Here is a 17408-nt window from a genome sequence, read left to right as displayed (position 1 = left end):
ACTGGGTTTCGTAGTGGTAGACGGCAATAACAGCTCCACAGTGTATATAGTACAAGCATGGATTAGACCAAAAGGATATCCACTAACACAACGACCGGCCTAATGCTCCAAAGAACCATGCAAACGGCTTTGCAAACCAGATCACCCACGTACTTACAAGTACCACGTACCCTGCGGCTCGGCCGATAATCATCATGAAAAAACCAAGGGTAACGACATAGAGTGCTGCCAGGCAATAGTCGATTAGTGAGCGAACGAGGTCCTTTTTAGACGGTTTGGGCCAGGCGCCGGTGGAATTGTACAAGGAGAGAAATGCTAGGAAATTTTTCAAGACTAAGAGACAATGCTCTATCATCATGAGGACGCTGTTGAAGGCAATGCGGACCAGCATCGCTTTATTATCTCGGTTCTCCATCACCTGACTGTAGAGGTGTTGAAGTTGTATCGCGGAGTGTATCATAGCGTCCTTAATCAGAGTCCACACAGTCGGATCGTCACTTGAGTTCTCCGTGTTCTCTGCCCGTTGCGTGCTGCTCTCGGATTGCTTCGCGGGGTCACCGAGGATATCAGCATTGAAGTCTGTGACATTGAATTGAAAGATTCCTTCTTCTCGAGGGGTTTCGTAGACTTGCTGCCCGTCCAATTCGGCCACTTCAAAGCCCCGAATTTCGCGAATTGAGGGTCTCTCCTCCGATCCGTCTCTACTGATTGAGTTCTGTGGAGAAATCTCGGAGCCGCAAGATACATTCCCAATATAAGGCGATATATCCGGCGCAGTTGACGAGCGCGCCACTTGAGCCACGCTCTCTTGTACTAATGATGGCTTTGGCTCAGGTGTGGGCTCAAAGACGCCTCGAGAAACCATGGGCGGTGTGTTTCCACTCCCAGGAGCCAGGCAAGGTGGGTGGTTTTGTGGAGGATTATTGCGCGGGAGACTGCTTGGGCCGTCTGCTGTAGCCTTTGACGCTCCGGAGGTACGGATGAACCCACGTATAGGTCTTGGCTTGTCCGACGTCCGTCGCTCGGCTTCTGTCCCCCGCGGTTTGACGGTGGGTATCTGTGTGGGTGATGTTGTCTTCGGCGATACCGATTTTGGAGATGTTGGTTTTGTTGAGGACGTCGTGCAAGTCGCGGATTGTTTCTCCCATGAATTTTGTGTCACACGTCGCAGGCCTGGCGTGGAAAGCCCTGACTGGGATTTCGTCCGTGTGCCTGTGATGATCTCCCCTGCGGATCGAGATGTGGCTTCCTGTGTGCTTGGGTTCTTTTGGGCATTGATCCTCAGGTCTGTCATGGAAACCATAGTGCGTGTGATAGTGGGTGTGATAATGAATACATCGTCGGACTTGCGGCTGGGCTTTGGATCGAAAGTCTTTGTCGTGGTGTTTGCCTGGGAAGCCCGATTCTCTTTCAGATGAGGTTTCGAAGGGATTTCCGCCTTCCCGGGTAGTGGACATGGGTTGTCTTTGCACATCGTCCTGGGTAACTGCTTCGAGCATTGGGCAGGATTCGAGCTCTGAGTACTTAAGTTTCGGTCTTGCTGATTGAACGTTCTTTCTTGAACTGCTGGTGTGAGAGCGTGCGTTGTTGATTTTCTTCCTTCTCTGGGAATCCTGGATTTGGGGCCTGGGATATCGATTACCCTGGGTCGTTCGTCTGTGGTTGAAAAAAGCAGTATCTCGTCCGGATTCTTGTCGTTCGGTCCATTGATCTCCTTGCATCCTAAAAAAGAGCCGTCAGGATTAGCTGCAAAGGGCGTGTTAGTCGATTGCCCAGGCGACTCTTCCCAAATCGTGCTGAAACGTGGCTTTCCAATCTCGTCGGGACTATAATAACGAGGCGGTTCAGCGGAGCTCTCACCATCGTTATTCTCATATGAAGGTGGCTCAGGGCCTGGTTCCTGGCCATCCATGCCAATCATCTTCTTCTCGCGCTGTTCGCTAGAGATGACTTTGTCCTCGGGTGTGGTGGTCCGGGGACTTGGGAGCGTGTCAGGGTCAAGCATCGTTCCACCCTCTTTATGGACCCTCTCGATGCTCTGCTGGAATTTGGAGATCTGCTGGGCGTTCAAGTGCAGTGGGTTTGGCTCTCTCGCTGACGGCATGTTGACAACAAATCGGTCTTCCCAGTCAGTCACAGAGCTCGCAGGCGCTGATATTGGGGAGATCGGATATGAGTGGTCGGATGAGTCGGTCGTGGCATCTGTTCTCTCTGAAGTTGGTGGCACCGTAGTTTCAGTAGTCGGCAAACTTGGCCCTCGTTCTCCGATATTGGGACGTTTTCTCTGGCCAACGACATGGCTAGTCTCGGCTCCCCACGTGTTTAGTGCTAGGGCAGGTCGACTGTCAAGGTGTAGGTTTGGAGCATCTTTCCGTAAGCCGACAGGTCGGGCATGCGACTTGTCGTCCCGGGGTACACCTCCCGTTAACCTCAGCTTGTAACTCGCGATTTCTTGCCTTGGCGAAGTAGCTAATGACACGATCTTGCGGTACGCTTCTTGATAGTATTCCTTGTGCTTTTCCTTGCTGCGCAACGGTGCCGGAATCTCCCTCTCGAATTTATCTCGAACTTTTCGCCAGTATTGATCGCCTCCCTTCACAGTGTCCTTAGGCAAGACCAGTGATAAGGCTCCGAGAGATCTTTTAGGGCGGAGGATTCGATCAGAATCTTGTTCTTTGTAGCCAGTTGGTTCGTGTTCTTTGTAGCTGGGTACTGGAAATCGAGATTTGCCATTGCCATTCGCCTTGTCGACAGGCGATTTGGGGACTGGAAGTTTAGTAGGTTTGGCTCGTCTTGCCGCAGGGTCGGTCACGGTTTTTGGTTCTTCAGTCTTTGGAGGTGGAGATTGTTCGGTTCGTCGAGCTGAGAGCCCTTTGCCTTGTACCGGGGGTTTCACTGCGTCGTGGGGTCTTGTGCGCTTGCCACGGGCGTTTCGAAGTTGCAGCATATTATTGCTGGTCGGTAGGTGAAGAGAGTGTTCCATCTTCGACCACTGCTAATAACAGGGACGGCGGCAGCTTCAGGCTGCAACGATAACAATACATCGACCCATTCCCTCTAAGATGATACTGATGTTGGCGGTTGTTGCTGGCGTCGGGTTGGAAAGGTGGTGTGTGTTCAGGTGTACGGCGTCTTGAACGGAAGTGAAGCTCGACGGGGCCGAGCGGACATGATGCGAGAAAGGCTGGGGAAACCACTACTTGACGCGTTCTGCTGAGGAAATCCTAAGGGATAACAGGGCATAACGATATGGTTGGAATGTTGGAGGGCCAAGGCTCGCCTCCCTGAAGAATGTTGTGCACATATGCACATATGAGGGGGGCTGACCAATGCGGAATGCGCAACTCAGGACTTTCTGATACCACTTGGCATGGAAGCCGCACACAGTTCCCTGATCACCTTCAGAAGCCGAAAAGTAATTGAGAGTATTGACGAGACTCAAAAGACACGAAACACGTCAAGTGCGATGGGATAAACATTCAACATCTGGGGACAAGTAATGGTGATCCTGTCCCATCGAATTGACAGCAAGCCCGAGTAAAACCGTTTTCACAATTGCGGAAGATAAGGAATCATATTGTACAGTGGCTGGTTATAGGGACTTCCTCCATTCCAGGAAATGACTGGAAATCGTCAACGCCATGTGGGAAAGATTGACCCAGGAAACAAGGAAAATATCACGACCGAAACCAGATGAACACACTGAACGCCGAACCTAATGCTTGCGAAATGAAGGGAAAGGGGCAGCACAATTGTGATTCGACGAAAACTGCTGATATATATAGTGTACAAAGAATACTCTTTGCTGCCAACCGGGGCATGTGATGGTCAAGAATTTTTCAAATTGTTACAACAGAAAATGAGTTGTTTCACGTCGTGCGCCAACCTGACTCCGTCTGGGACCTGGTGTGGCTGGACTTTCGTCCCCAGGAATATTGCTCCGTTTGAGTGGACTGGACTGTCTCTTCATTGCGCTTGTACCACGCTCCTTGTAGAAGAAGTCTCCATTATTCTGGAGTCGACGATCCAAATTCGCCGACACGGACTTTCGGAGAGGAGAATTGGCATGAGAGTAGACACCGAGGCTACCTCCATCGCCTGTGCTGGTAGGAGTTCGTCGAAATTGAGGCTGACGGATCGATGCAACTGGGTTGCGGACAACGGGAGAGGCATCACGTAGATGACTAGGGGTTTGTAGGGCATTTGAGCGATACGTAGGTCCACTAGGTGTAGCGACTGCGGATCTCTGTCCCGACGAGATTCCTTCCGGGTCGATATGTTTAATGTAGTTAGGATTTGGACTGGTCTTGAATTCTCGATTAATGACAAAGGTTGGCGTGAATGTGTCAACCTTGTTGTGCTTGACATCAGCATCGGACTCAGAGAATTGAGTTCCAACATCCCTCATTAGAGGTTGAGTCCGAGGATGCACGAATTTGGTGTCATATTCACGGAGAACTTCCTTGTGAACCAGCATAGAGTCCTTCGCTTGCTGAGTGTAGGATGAGGACAGGAATGTCATCTGCACAGAAAGCAGGGCTGCCAGGAAGAGAGTGGTCACGATAGTCACGCTTGGGCGGGGATCGGACACATGGGTAGGTAAGAAGAGCCAATAGACTAGGACATGGCCAGGGCTAAACAGGCAGAAGAGACGAATGCAAAGAGGGAATGGATCCCAAACAGCGAGCTCCCAGACATCACGTTGAGCATCTGGGTGCGCTCTCGATTGCGCCGATCCAGAAACTGCGTCGGCCAAATACCGCAAGGGGGATGCCGTTGTGGGGGTTGAGTCGACTCGCACTCGATGCGCGGATGGTGTTGCGGGGGCACGATCAATCGAGGCTTCGAACAGGCGGTAGAGGCGTTTTCGATAGAAGGTATAAAAGGCGTTGAATACAGACAATGTCGTAAGGAAGTGAACAACAAAGGAGACCTGAAGATGACCAAATAAGTATCACTGCTTAATTTGAGATGAACCAAAAGATAGCACGTACCAGCCAACTCAGCCAAGGTGTACTTTCATCGTCCCCAAAAACATCATCTATAGCTTGACTGCCTGCTGTTTGACTATTGGCGCGAGCGACAAGGAAAGCCAGATTCAGGATAATGCCAAGCGGCAATGCCCAGTCCTTCTCGAATTGATCCCAGTCATGGGTGTCAATCTCCTCAGAAAGCCACAAGAGAAAGTCCAGAGGGTTTAAGTAGGATGCGATGCGCTCTGCCAACGGTCGGCGGCGCACAAGCCGGGGCATGGTGGCGGGTGACAAGGCTCTTGTTTATACAGAACGCTGTTGGAGTAAAAGATCAACTGGACATATGTCCAGGAGAAGATAGCTGTAGAACAGCAAGTACTGAGAATACTGATCTTGGGGTGTAAATGATGGAGTTGAAGCCGCAAGTTTTCCTCACGATAGTAAACAACAATCAATGGCGGTCGATGCCCCCGCTTAGATAAGCAGCACCTGGGCTTAACTAACTTAGTATGACGACGTCCGATTGAACTTATCGTGTTCGAGTTTCAACGGGACCAGCTGTGCATCTCCTTGACCATTCCAGACCCAAGGTAGATCCGGCCTAACGTATCTGTCTTTCACTTTCTCGACCACACAGCAATATCATGGCGGCCGCGGCCGTCTCATACAAGGTTCTTCCCCCACACCCCGTCCGACACTCCTCTTTGTTGCTTGAATTGGCCCGCATACTGATCCCTCAACTACACGATAGGAACGGCAGTTTCTTGCTGTTATTGGCGATGAAGAGTAAACTTCCACCAGCTCCATGAATTCCCGGCTCATATCGACTGACTGGCTACAGCTCCGTAACTGGACTTCTGCTCGCGGGAATTGGTGTATGTATTATCTTCCTTGTCCGACGAACGTTAGTGGCATGGAACCAGCAGCTAATCTACTTGTGAAGCACGTTACAGATGGCCCCGATGCCCAGCGAAATTTCCTTGTTGTAGACTCGAAGACGGAGACTTCCGCTATTGAAAAAGCATTCCACAGCTTCACACAGGAGCGCCAGGACATCGCCGTCCTGCTCATCAACCAACATGTACGTTACCAACGGCGTGAAATTCACACCCACTCCTAAGGCTGGTGTTGAGTCATTGAATTCGATGATGCTGACAGATCCTCCTAGATCGCTGAGCGCATCCGTCACGCTGTCGATTCATACTCCGAAGCCTTTCCCGCCGTTCTCGAGATTCCAAGCAAGGATCATCCCTACGATCCGGAGAAAGACAGCGTGTTGAAGCGGGTGCGTCGACTTTTTGGAGAGTAAATCAGGAACGAGAGATTGTCTTGTTCTCTAGGAACATTCAATGAAGGACAAGATCTTCTATCGACCGTGCTGCATATGCTTCCGTGCCACCTGTTGTTTCTTGTCCTGGTCGCTCCCGCACGGTCATGACAAGTGAAAGTACTTAGGGCGGGAGAAAGATACCCATAATATCTGTTCATAGAATTATATTGCAATTGTCTGCCCTGCCAGAGCGCTGCTGATTTCTCAGACCTTGCGGATTGATTTGGTTCTGTATCCCAAGTAGTGCTGAAGCGCCATATAGACTCTAAGCAGGATGCCTCGGAAAAGGATTTCTGATACAATAGCAGACAAGGACTTCTCGTTCTTGATACACATGCTATTAGTACTATTGTGACATGGGAACCCAAAAGGGTCGGGTCGTGAAGAATATGATGGTATGATATGTCTCTGAGCAGATGCTCCAAAACGCCATACAGAACAAAAAATGGGCGCGAATTGCAAAGTAAAGATCGTGAAGCGTAAGTCCTAGCTATTGGGGCACTGGTCGACAACGGGCAGGCCTAGGCCAATTAAGTGGACAGAATAACGTGGCTTAGAAGAACAAGAGGGTCACAAGACAAACGGAAAGCTAGGACAACATGTAAGAATAGTCAGCAATGGAGCTCGCGGATAGCTAACATGTTCCACGGAGAATATGTTTCGTAGATGAAGTGTTGATCACACATGTTATTTAGAAGAGGGCGCCTCTCTTGAACTCAATATTATGTGCTTCAAGGCAGGTAATCCGCTCATCGTTCACTGACATAACATCGGCATGAACGGTGTACTTGCCCTATTCAACCGTAACTTGAATTAGTCTAATTTGCGGCAAACAAATTGTCTACGACAAGTCTAACGTACCGGGGGGATTTGACTGGGCAAATCAACCTGTTTTCTCAATGTCAGGTCACCCTTGTTCAGAGGACACTCAAGGTCAACGTTGGTGAGTTGATCGCAAAGATCGGCCCGCTGCTTGATCAGAGTGATCAGGCCGTATTTGACCTCAAGGAGGACGTAAGCACCCTTCTCCACCGGCTCTTTCAATGTGCCGCTGGCTTCGATGGTAAGTGTGTGGCCACTGAAGAGCGAATTAGCATTGTAGATCGCGGGGGAAACGAGCAGCTATGTCGCGATCCAACGTACGGTAGAGGAGGGTTAGGAGACAAGTCAACTTTCTTGATTTCGAGAACATCACTGGAAGGATTGGCGCAGTATTCTAGAGGGTTGTCGCCGTGAACGGGAATGCCATTGGCACTGATCGGAGACTGCGAGCCGAAGAAGTCGATTGACCGAGCAGTAACGGCGAAGGGAGCGGCGCCGAGGAGGACTGCAGCGGCAGTAGATAAGAACTTCATGATAGCGAGTCTCGAGGAGCAGTGATTTTGTTGCAAATACAGCAAAAGTGGGCGCGAGTTAGTGCTGGAACAGAGCGTGTGAGCTCAACTAGGGATATTTGATGTAGACTTTGTGGCAAGAGAGCTGATGTGAATGGGAATGATGAACGAGGAATTGGGAAGAAGGCGAGATGGAGGTCGAAGAGCGGTGTCATGGGACGTACCTGGGCTTGGCAGCCGCCGATGACGACGGCTGGAAAGGAATTCCACGTGATCGTTCCTGCGCCTTTCCCTTTCCCGTTACATGCATAGACAATTCCAATGTAGGTAAGGTATTACACGGAGTAACTTATTGGGATGTGTGAGCTGCCCTTCGCTTTGCGACATCTGACAGTGTCTCTTTGACTTTGAAAGTTCAAGTACGGTTCTAAGTATGGATTGCCACAGTATGGAGTCAAGGCAACCCCATCTGGGGCTATTGACCCACCATCGCCCCAGAGGCGCATTTGTCAACATGGCGCACTTCAACCCTTCTAAGGCTGGCGTCTAAGGCTGGCAAATCTCTACACAAACTTCAGCAGCCGCGAAACTACGAGTTCACTTATTCAGACCTCTGAATGCTGTCCATTATCTTGGTTGATCGTTATATGGCTATTTACGGTTTGCGAATCTACGTCAATGCTCAGAAACGAAGATTCCGGCCATTCCCATGCCCTGAAACATTCCGTCAATCAGTATTTGAAAGACTGATCAGATCTCTTATGGAATGGTGACTTACGGTTCCAACACACATCGATGTCACTGCAACTCTCTTATTCTGTCTGCGCAGCTCTGATAGAGCAGTAACGACCTGACGAGCTCCTGTGCAGCCTAAGGGATGACCGAAGGCACTGAAATTCACGTTAGCTACTAGCAAGTGAAAATCCCAACTCAGGTACTTACATGGCGCCACCACGAGGGTTGACCTTGGCCTCATCAAGGCCTAGCTTCTGTACACAATACGTTCCCTAGATTCTAATTAGTCATCTCTTGGGCTCGCTAAAGAGGAGCTGCCGTACCATAGATGCAAATGCCTCATTGATCTCGAAGATATCAATTTCCTCCTTGGAGAGGCCAAACTTCGAAAGAATCTTGGGAATAGCAATGGACGGACCGATGCCCATAATTCTGGGCTCCAGGCCTGCAACGGTCGCGCCGCAGAATTTGGCCAAGATGGGTTGCCCGAGTTCTTGGGCGCGAGAGCGCTTCATAAGAATCAAACCTGCGGCACCATCGGTGATCTGGCTGGCGTTTCCACCTGTGGTAGCGCTAGGTTTCCATTGAGGAAAGGCAGAGCGGATTTTGCCGAGCGACTCCGCTGTCGTTCCATAACGAATCCCATCATCGCGATCCACAATGATGTCCTTTACCTCACCGGTCTTAGGGTCCTTGATCTGAGTCTTGACGGGAACAATCTCATCATCAAACCACCCCGACTTCTGAGCGTGCTCGGCTTTCTGATAGCTCTTAGCCGCAAATTGATCGTGTTGATCACGAGAGATGTTGAATTGGGCGGCAACGTTCTCTGATGTTTGACCCATGGGCTGGGCATTCTGAGAGGCAATGGGGTGCGAAGTAACTTGGGAAGACATCTCCGGCGCGCCTCCATCGGCATTGGTGCTCATGCTCTCCGCTCCGACCGCAATGCCGACGTCGATGGAACCAGCGATGATCTGGTTGGCAATGTTCTGAATGGCCAACAAGCCCGAGGAACAGAATCGGTTTGCGACTGATGCAGCCGCGGTCACAGGAAATCCTGCAGCCAATACTGCTGAGCGTGCAACGTAGGCTGAACCGGGGCACAGAACGTTTCCGACACAGACATCTTCGACAAGGCTGGGGTCCAAGTTGGATTTTTCGCGAATGGACTAATGAGTGCAGATGTTAGTAGTGTGCAAGCAGTACATCCAGAAACAGACAACATACTGTGAGCAATGAGATCAAAAGGTTATCAAGTGTAGTGTCTTTGAGGCCACCCTTTCTGGCCTTGGTAAGAGGAGTTCTAGTGGCAAATGTGATCACCTAAAGATCTCGTAAGTCAGCCTCGTTCAAAGTCAGGATCGCAGTGTTGCATGGGAAAATCATACGATATCATCAGGGTTTTGGGCCAAAAGCTTCTGCTTTGCAGATGCAGCGCCAGGGCCGGCGAGCTGGCTTGCGATCGAGGATAACCGTTGTTGAGGCGAAGACATTGTACTAGATCTATGTCTTTCTTCTTTCGGTAGGCGTAAGAAAGGGCCGAGTAAAGAGCAAAGAAGTAACAGGAACTAAACAAGAAGATTTAACTCGAGCCCTTCCTGCTGTTTTATTAAGCTGAGGCGAACGGCAGCAGCATTGACGATCAACCGCGGCTTGAGGAAACCAGATGCAGAAAAGCAACCGAGCCGAGATCGGGTCAGGGAGTTGGAACCAGTCTTGTAATGCCGATCGAGCGGGTCTTACTATGTATCCACCAGGTCCTCTTCGTGATACCCTCTCCGCCAACCTTTTACGTGCGGATGGAGTTTGGTCTATGAGCGATCATGGATAGGCCGGATGGCCACTGAGGCAGTTGTTCAGTTCAGGTTCAAGCCGAGGGTACGTAAGTTTCAACTACTATCAGTGGTGGTTGCTGCAAACTGGGGTTCCTGTACAAGTGAACTGTAGCGGAGATGGAAATATTGGTAAGATACGGTAAGGCCCGGCGGCCTCGGCTCAATCGGTTGTCGGCCCCTCCGCATTTTGGCTGCTCTCCGGATCCCCCATTCTCTCTCTACTCCCCACGTTCGCTGCTGTCAGTTGCGGAACCATGTTTATCTTCGTCATACCACATCCATACCATATCCTCCAGATTCAGACTCGGGACTCATTATGGCAGTTGTTGATGATGAACTGGGGTAACGTTGGCAATGGCCGGATCACACTGTGCAGTTCATGGTTGATCACCAAACTGCCACCGACAGAATGATCTGAAGCCTGACATATGGTTCATATGCAGAAACTCTCGCTACTTGTCTTACTGCGGCCAGTTGGATATTGTCATGGCTCACCATGACTCCATAGAGTCCATGCAGACAGTTATTATATTATCAACTCATCCCCCAATATCTGCAACAGGCGTAACAGTGGGGGTTAACTACTTAGTCGAGCCTCTATTGTTAGCCTGCATGCATACGTATTACCGGTTCGTGTCAGGAAAGCTGCTTAACTAACCACAGGACGGCAGTTCCTAGCAATCTGTCTCCCGACACCAGATTCCGAACTTTTTATAGCCCCATTCTGATACATACCTATAACTGTTCATTACCCCGGATCTTGACGACTGGATGCAATCTCCTCCAGTCATTCGAAATCAGTGTGATTTAGTATCTAGTTCTTAGAGCTGTGAATGTCAGCTTTCGACTTTGGCGTCATAACCACACTTACGAAAAGCTGGGATTCGACACAGCCAGCATGGAGCTCTTCTCAGAGATCGGCGGCTCTTCTCTTGCTATAGCATCCGCCCTTTCCGTAGCGGCGGGCGCATACCTGAATGCCAGATACTCAATTGCCAGTGATATCTCGGCGCTCTATAAAGATAGATCATGGACAAACCGTCTGGGTCAACGCATTGCGCAGCTGGGTGACACTGCTACCATCTACAAGATGCTCGAACGCCTCGTTGAAGTAGAAGGTCATGGGGCAGACGAGGCACTCTGGTTTGAGCACAAAACATGGACGTATGCTCAATTGAAGAACTGTATGTTATTCGAAACATTGTCACCCGATTCCAGCTGCTTGACTGACCTTTATGTCTCAGTGGTCGATAGATTTACTGCTCTTCTTCATGCCAGAAATGTAGGTCCAGGGGACTTTGTCGGCGTTTTCACAACCAATTCCCCAGAGATGGTCGTGACCATCTACGCACTCTCGAAACTCGGAGCTGTTGCTGCTCTCATCAACACCAACCTTCGCGGTAAGGATACGTGACAATACCACGTGATAGAAGTCATGACTGATGCAACTTTGGATAGACGATACTTTCACTCACTGCCTCAGTGTGTCCGGCAGCAAATTCATTATCTCAACACCAGACTTGTCGCAATATGTCTGTTCAGACTTGCCACATGTCGCCTTCAATCTTACTTCCTTCGAGGGAGTGTCCCCTGGTACAGTAGAACTTATCACATATGCAGACTTGCAGCAATTCTCAGCCCTAGGCTTGCCTGCTGCTAAGAGGTCGCCCAGTGACCTAAGCACACTTATCTACACCTCGGGCACTACGGGCAAGCCAAAAGCTTGTGCCATTCGCAATATGATGGCTCTAATCACGTCCAATCCGCACACGGTCGACATCAACAACCGCTCCAAGTACTATCCTCTACGTACTTATTCCTCCCTGCCACTTTTCCACGGCACCGCTTACTTCACTGGTATCTGTTATTCCCTTGGCAACGCAGGTACTCTCTGCCTGCGCCGCAAGTTCTCCGCTTCACAATTCTGGAAAGACGTGCATGATTCGCGAGCAACACGTATTCTATATATTGGAGAACTCTGTCGGTACCTCCTATCAACACCCCCAAGCCCTTACGACCGCAACCATGTGTGTCTTGTCGCCAACGGCAATGGGCTGCGTGGAGAGATTTGGGAGCGCTTCCGACAACGATTTAATGTGCCCGAGATTCGAGAATTCTATAGATCTACAGAGGGCGTGGCCAAGTTTGACAACTTCGGCGAGGGCGCTTGGGCCGCCGGTAAGGTTGGGCATTCGGGCTTCATTAAGCGCCTTCTGGAAAATGATACTTATATTGTCAAATACGACACTGAGACGGAGATGCCTTACCGGGATCCCAAGACAGGCTTCTGTGTGAAAGCCAAGCTAGGGGAAGAAGGAGAGGCAATCGGTCGAGTGAAGAGCCGGGGTCTGCTCACAGAGTACCTGCGCAACAACGAAGCCACGGAGAAGAAATTGCTTCGCGACGTGTTCGAGAAAGGTGATTTATTTCAACGTACCGGAGACCTGGTGGTCCGGGATCACGACGGCTGGGTAAGGTTCCAGGACCGCGTGGGTGACACGTTCCGCTGGAAGGGTGAGAATGTGAGCGCGGGTGAAATCCGAGATCATATCTGTCGACTTCCGGCTATTCACGATGCCGTGGTCTACGGAGTGAAATTAAGCGCGTATGTCATTGATACCCGCGGGCAAAGACCGGTCGGGATGTGCTTGCATGCTAACAGATGTGCTTAACTAGGTATGACGGCCAAGCTGGTGCTGCAGGGATCACCCTCGAAGACTGGTCTGCTACCACAGAGCAAGAGGTCATGGCCAACCTCTACCCCGAATTGAAGAAGAAGGGTGTGCCCTCATATGCCTTCCCTCGCCTCGTTCGACTTACAGAGAAGTAAGCACCTCGATAAGACCATAGCTAATTTTGGAACCGTGGAGATGTTTGCTAACGTTTCGTGCTAGGGTGGAGACTGGAGTGACCTTCAAGCAAGCCAAAGGCGTTCTGACCAAGAAAGGATGGGATCCACGGACTGATTGGGACGGAGATAAATTGTACTGGTTGGATGGTACACAGTATAAGAAGCTCGATGAAAAAAGCTGGTCGACCATAGAAAGTGGGCAGGCCAAGCTGTGATATACGATATAGAGCTCTGATGTAGAGAGGTGTATAGAGGTGTGTATAGTGTAGATACCTCTTGGCCTGTCTAGAATCCCAAGTTTAATTCTACCCACTAGTTTGGGTGTCAGATCCATTGGCTCTAACAATAATGCGGCGGGAGTGTGTGGCTGCCTGAAGGGGATTCGTGCATGATCACTACCTCTCAACAATCGCCTCATCTAAGAATTCTTCGGTCACTGCAATAATCGCCACCCTAGTGATCATTCCAGCGTCCAGACCCATGCTTGTTCGCCCCAAATTATGTGTGAAGACCACTTGGAAGGCTCATCAACGCGAGGAAATCTATTAGTGCCTTCAATCCCTGCCGACAGATTCTTCAACACAATGCATGCTACGCTCCGTTGATTGGTTCAGTTTACCAGCACAGAGAAATCTGCCGGCCTGTCCGTTCAGCTCGCCTCGAAGAAACAGAACAAAACTTAACCATCAGCAGAATCCACTTATTTCCCGGGAATTCCTGGTTAGTGTGGCATCGACAGTGCCAATCGCTTATCTGCCTCATATCACGCTTGACGATCTTAAAGCGCGGGGTTTGGCCCCTCCAGCCAGTCAGTCTGTCGCATAAGTACCCTGCAGTTTGCACTCTGGTTTAGTGCAAGGAAACGGAAGAATTCTAATTGTCCTGATTTCGCGAGGGGAACTTCAAGGCGCGGGGGAAATGGCTACAACAGATACTTGCGTTAAGCAATCCTCCTTGGAGCAAGGGTTGAAGCCCAAAAGCGGTTCCGACAGCATCCTCGAGCTCGAAGCCAATCCCACTGAAACTGGCAGCGAACAAGAGCAGCAGCGTCCTCCCGACACTTTCGACGAACGATATCGCACCACAAGATGGGAAATATGGGCGTATTATGCGTGCGTCGAGTGTGATCACCCTGCCAAGTGAATACTAAACCCCTCCACCGTTCTATAGTTACTATATCGGCAACAACGGATTATCCCTGTTCAGTGAGACTCCCTACCACCCTGTCACCATAGGGTACCTGCGTGCGATATCTGTATCACCGGAAACGCACATTACATTTCATTTGAGGCTCGAGAGGCTAACGACAGTCGCGATTGCAGACTTTGCGCCAACTGCGTTTCAGAATCTCTTAACGCAAGCCGCAGGCGATCAAGGCACCTTGCAATTCGCTGGTCGACCGCGGTCGGTCAATAGTATTGTCCTCCTCTGCAATGGCATTTCGTTTGCGATCCAGGTAGTCATATTCCTGGTCATTGGTAGTTTCGCGGACTTTGGGTGCTGGAGGCCGAACATCCTCATTGTGCTGTCGATCGTCGCGTGGGCAATTGGCTTTGCGTGGCTGGCGGTGCACGAAGCGGACAAATGGCAAGTCGGCGTGGGATTATACATTGTCGGTTTGATCGCGTACCAGACCACTCTCACGTTCTGGACGGCTGCGTTTCCTGGTCTCGCGAGGAATACCGCTGAGATGCGAGATAAGGCGGATAAATATTCCGCGGGACAAATCTCGAGGGGAGAGTATGATCATGCGGACTCAATGAAGCGCACTCAATTGTCCAATGTAGCCTTTTATGTCCAGTCAGTCAGCGAACTGTTCATTTTGGCTATCATTGTGGGTATTATGTTTGGCTTGAACGTCAACGCGAGCGAAGCGAATAACAATTGGGGATTGAGCGTTCTAATCGCCTTTGCCAGTGGCGTTTGGCTTTTGGTTTCAATCCCATGGTTCCTGCTTGAGAAACGCCGGCCGGGCCAGGATCCGCAGGGGAACAATATTATTGTCGCAGGATTGACGCAGCTCATTCGCGCGTTGAAAGTTGTCTGGACGTTGAAGCAGAGCCTGGTTTATCTCGTTGGTATGTTCGATCCTTCATGACTCTAGAAAGTCTAGCTAACCAGTACTCTACTTCCAGGCTACTTCCTTCTTGGTGATTCCTTGAACACCACGGTGACTGTGATCTCCACGCTACAGAATAATATCGTATCGTACAACTCCCTTGAACTGACATATGTCTTGCTGGCTGGTATCGCTGCTCAGGTTTGTGGCCCTCAAAGTCATCATATATACGTCCTCTTCCCGGTCAAGTCTAATACCATGTCTAGGCCGTCGGCATCTATGCATTCTGGTTTTTCCAACGACGCTTTGATCTGACCACCAAGACCATGTTTAACATTGTTGCCGTCGCTATCATTCTCCTGGACGGCTGGGGCATGATTGGGATCTGGACACAGAAGTTTGGTTTTCATCATCTCTGGGAAATCTGGGTACGTGCAATTCGCGCCTGCTCCTATGCATTGCCTAACAGTGAGTGTATGGCATAGGTATATCAAGTCTACTACGGCCTCCTCGTTTGCCCGTGGTACAGTTACTCAATGATCATGATCTCTGAAGTAACACCACGAGGCCACGAGTTTTTATTCTTCAGTCTCTTCAGCATCATTGGCAAAACCTCCTCATTCATTGGACCTCTGGTGTCCAGCGCAATCATCGATGCGTCGCCGACGGGGAACAATTCAACTCCGTTCTATTTTCTGTTCGCATTGAGTCTGGTTAGCTTCGCAGGGTTAGCCTTCTTCCTGGATTTGAGGAGGAGTCAACAGGAGCAGGAGGAGTTTCTGAGGAAGAAAACACAGGGGACGGGAAGATCGATGTGACTCTGTGCTTGTATACCTACTTGTTGTTCCTGATGCAGTAATGAAATAGTGGAAGGCGAGGCGGTACTATAGATGGTTTCGAGTGGTTCCCATCATCAGCCCGAGGTCCCAGTTCCACTCTCGATGAATTCCAGATGCGTAATCAGTATTGCATGCTTGTGCTGGGTTTCAAGTAAAAGTTCTCCGTACTCCGTACTCCGTTTCCATACTATGGATACTGTCCAACACGCAGCTGAAGAATTCTCGCAGAATTTGAGTATGCCATAGACCAGAGAGCAGCTGCAGGCAAGAATAATGCTGTGCGCAGAAATGGATTTGATTGGCGGTCAGTAAGAACCTCACACTGCAGTGCCGTGTGCAACAACCCCTCGGCTTCTATATCCGCAAAGCGACGCCTAACTTGAGCCGGCATGGTGGGTCATTACTCCGTAGTCTCCATGCAGTGTTTAGTTACTCTTATAGTAAAGCGTGTTTTGCTGCCACCGCGTAAAATGAGCAGTTTCCGATCAAGTTTTTTGGGAGGCTGTTTTCCTGGAATTCCTCTGGCATCTGCAGCTGCGAGGTCCGTTAGTTTCTGACAGTCTAAGCAGTGAAGCAGGCGGCCCACTCAGTAAAATCTAGGGGACAGGCAATATCCATCACCGCCTAAAATGAACAGTTTCCAGGAGAACTTTTTGGAGGCTGTTAACCGTAGAATTCCTCGTCTGCGGCTGCGAGGTTGGTTAGTTTCTGCCAGCAGAGGCGGTGATGTAGGCGGTCCGCAACCGCCCATTCGTGCCTGGTGGCCGCGATCTTCCGGGCGGAGTCATTTCTGCCATCTGTGGCCGCCTAAAACGAACAGTTTCCAGGAACACTCTTCTGGGGTCTGTTATCCTTAAAATTCCTGGTCTGCTGCTGTGAGGTTAACTAGTCCCTGCCAGCTTGAGCGGTGGAGCTGGCGGTCTGCTGGCCTTCTCGCCGCCTTAGAACAGTAGATTTTGGGGTTCGTTTTTTTAGGGCGCCCAATCTGTGAGGCTCTATTGGGTAGGGCGGTGGGGAAGGCGGCCTTGCGCGGGGTGTTCTGCCGTTGCTCCGCTTTCTGCTATTTGTGGCCGCTCAAAATGAGCAGTTTCCCGGAAAACTTTTTCGGGACCTGTTAACTGGAATTTTTGGCCATGACTGCTGCGACGTTCGCTAGGTTCTGCCGGCCAAGCGGTGAGGGAGGCGGTCTAGGGATATTTTGCTTCGACGATGTACTATGGTGCAGCTTATTGCCGGTCGCTACTAGTGCAAGCAGAGGTGCATCATCCCGATGAGCCGTTGGGCTTCATACACACACAAGCCTAGTACTACTCATTTACTCCCCTGAGTTCAGTATAATGTTTTCTTCTAGGAGCTTTGTCAGGTGCGCCATAAATTGTCTATCCTTCGCCCTCGTGTTCTAACTTTATTTCCTATGGTCGAGGGTGCTGCCGAGGAGGGCTTGAGACC

General features: G+C 50.3%; 7 protein-coding genes across 7 annotated transcripts; 3 read left to right on the top strand and 4 right to left on the bottom strand.

The window, feature by feature from the left end:
- Positions 1–82: 82 nt before the first annotated feature.
- Positions 83–2983, bottom strand: BP01DRAFT_297039 (putative NTP binding protein; the record flags this gene model as incomplete). The annotated part of the gene is made up of 3 exons (XM_025571867.1): positions 83–727; positions 803–1816; positions 1952–2983. The coding sequence occupies 3 exons, from the start codon at positions 2981–2983 to the stop codon at positions 83–85; spliced, it is 2691 nt and encodes an 896-aa protein (XP_025431116.1).
- Positions 2984–3847: 864 nt separating this feature from the next.
- Positions 3848–5252, bottom strand: BP01DRAFT_296869 (Nur1/Mug154 family protein; the record flags this gene model as incomplete). Its single annotated transcript, XM_025571860.1, has 2 exons — positions 3848–4933; positions 4995–5252. 2 exons carry the CDS (start codon positions 5250–5252, stop codon positions 3848–3850), a joined length of 1344 nt encoding a protein of 447 aa, XP_025431115.1.
- Positions 5253–5515: 263 nt separating this feature from the next.
- Positions 5516–6555, top strand: BP01DRAFT_357066 (H(+)-transporting V1 sector ATPase subunit F). Its single transcript, XM_025575109.1, has 5 exons — positions 5516–5644; positions 5725–5759; positions 5815–5848; positions 5917–6054; positions 6142–6555. The coding sequence occupies exons 1-5, from the start codon at positions 5618–5620 to the stop codon at positions 6280–6282; spliced, it is 375 nt and encodes a 124-aa protein (XP_025431114.1). The 5' UTR covers positions 5516–5617; the 3' UTR covers positions 6283–6555.
- Positions 6556–6994: 439 nt separating this feature from the next.
- Positions 6995–7658, bottom strand: BP01DRAFT_374141 (ML domain-containing protein; the record flags this gene model as incomplete). Its single annotated transcript, XM_025576817.1, has 3 exons — positions 6995–7096; positions 7165–7381; positions 7447–7658. The coding sequence occupies 3 exons, from the start codon at positions 7656–7658 to the stop codon at positions 6995–6997; spliced, it is 531 nt and encodes a 176-aa protein (XP_025431113.1).
- Positions 7659–8246: 588 nt separating this feature from the next.
- Positions 8247–10060, bottom strand: BP01DRAFT_357065 (putative peroxisomal 3-ketoacyl-coA thiolase (Kat1)). The gene is made up of 6 exons (XM_025575108.1): positions 9764–10060; positions 9603–9698; positions 8696–9544; positions 8580–8644; positions 8416–8527; positions 8247–8351 (listed from the first exon to the last, which is right to left on the bottom strand). The coding sequence occupies exons 1-6, from the start codon at positions 9866–9868 to the stop codon at positions 8313–8315; spliced, it is 1266 nt and encodes a 421-aa protein (XP_025431112.1). The 5' UTR covers positions 9869–10060; the 3' UTR covers positions 8247–8312.
- A 1048-nt stretch (positions 10061–11108) lies between these two features.
- Positions 11109–13276, top strand: BP01DRAFT_296951 (putative bifunctional fatty acid transporter/acyl-CoA synthetase (FAT1); the record flags this gene model as incomplete). Its single annotated transcript, XM_025571863.1, has 5 exons — positions 11109–11394; positions 11455–11610; positions 11669–12815; positions 12887–13036; positions 13105–13276. 5 exons carry the CDS (start codon positions 11109–11111, stop codon positions 13274–13276), a joined length of 1911 nt encoding a protein of 636 aa, XP_025431111.1.
- Positions 13277–13754: 478 nt separating this feature from the next.
- On the top strand, positions 13755–16077 carry BP01DRAFT_357063 (MFS transporter). The gene is made up of 6 exons (XM_025575107.1): positions 13755–14173; positions 14232–14266; positions 14384–15139; positions 15197–15321; positions 15387–15548; positions 15606–16077. Exons 1-6 carry the CDS (start codon positions 13980–13982, stop codon positions 15936–15938), a joined length of 1605 nt encoding a protein of 534 aa, XP_025431110.1. The 5' UTR covers positions 13755–13979; the 3' UTR covers positions 15939–16077.
- Positions 16078–17408: the final 1331 nt, after the last annotated feature.

The sequence above is a fragment of the Aspergillus saccharolyticus genome (assembly GCF_003184585.1).
Source record: "Aspergillus saccharolyticus JOP 1030-1 unplaced genomic scaffold BP01scaffold_16, whole genome shotgun sequence".
Taxonomy (NCBI): domain Eukaryota; kingdom Fungi; phylum Ascomycota; class Eurotiomycetes; order Eurotiales; family Aspergillaceae; genus Aspergillus; species Aspergillus saccharolyticus.
Note: the sequence above shows the minus strand (reverse complement) of the source record. Positions and strands in the feature narration are given on the sequence as shown.

Bases quoted from the DNA above. Each gene is read 5' to 3' on its own strand.
- BP01DRAFT_357066 (XM_025575109.1), top strand. From the start codon at position 5,618: ATGGCGGCCGCGGCCGTCTCATACAAG. The intron at 5,645-5,724 runs GTTCTTCCCCCA...ACTACACGATAG, and splicing joins CCGCGGCCGTCTCATACAAG to GAACGGCAGTTTCTTGCTGT. The intron at 5,849-5,916 runs GTATGTATTATC...CTACTTGTGAAG, and splicing joins TTCTGCTCGCGGGAATTGGT to CACGTTACAGATGGCCCCGA.
- BP01DRAFT_357065 (XM_025575108.1), bottom strand. From the start codon at position 9,868: ATGTCTTCGCCTCAACAACGGTTATCCTCGATCGCAAGCCAGCTCGCC. The intron at 9,545-9,602 runs GTATGTTGTCTG...TGCACTCATTAG, and splicing joins TTTTGATCTCATTGCTCACA to TCCATTCGCGAAAAATCCAA. The intron at 8,645-8,695 runs GTACGGCAGCTC...ATTAGAATCTAG, and splicing joins ATGAGGCATTTGCATCTATG to GGAACGTATTGTGTACAGAA.
- BP01DRAFT_357063 (XM_025575107.1), top strand. From the start codon at position 13,980: ATGGCTACAACAGATACTTGCGTTAAGCAATCCTCCTTGGAGCAAGGG. The intron at 14,267-14,383 runs GTGAGACTCCCT...TCGCGATTGCAG, and splicing joins CAACGGATTATCCCTGTTCA to ACTTTGCGCCAACTGCGTTT. The intron at 15,140-15,196 runs GTATGTTCGATC...CTCTACTTCCAG, and splicing joins GAGCCTGGTTTATCTCGTTG to GCTACTTCCTTCTTGGTGAT.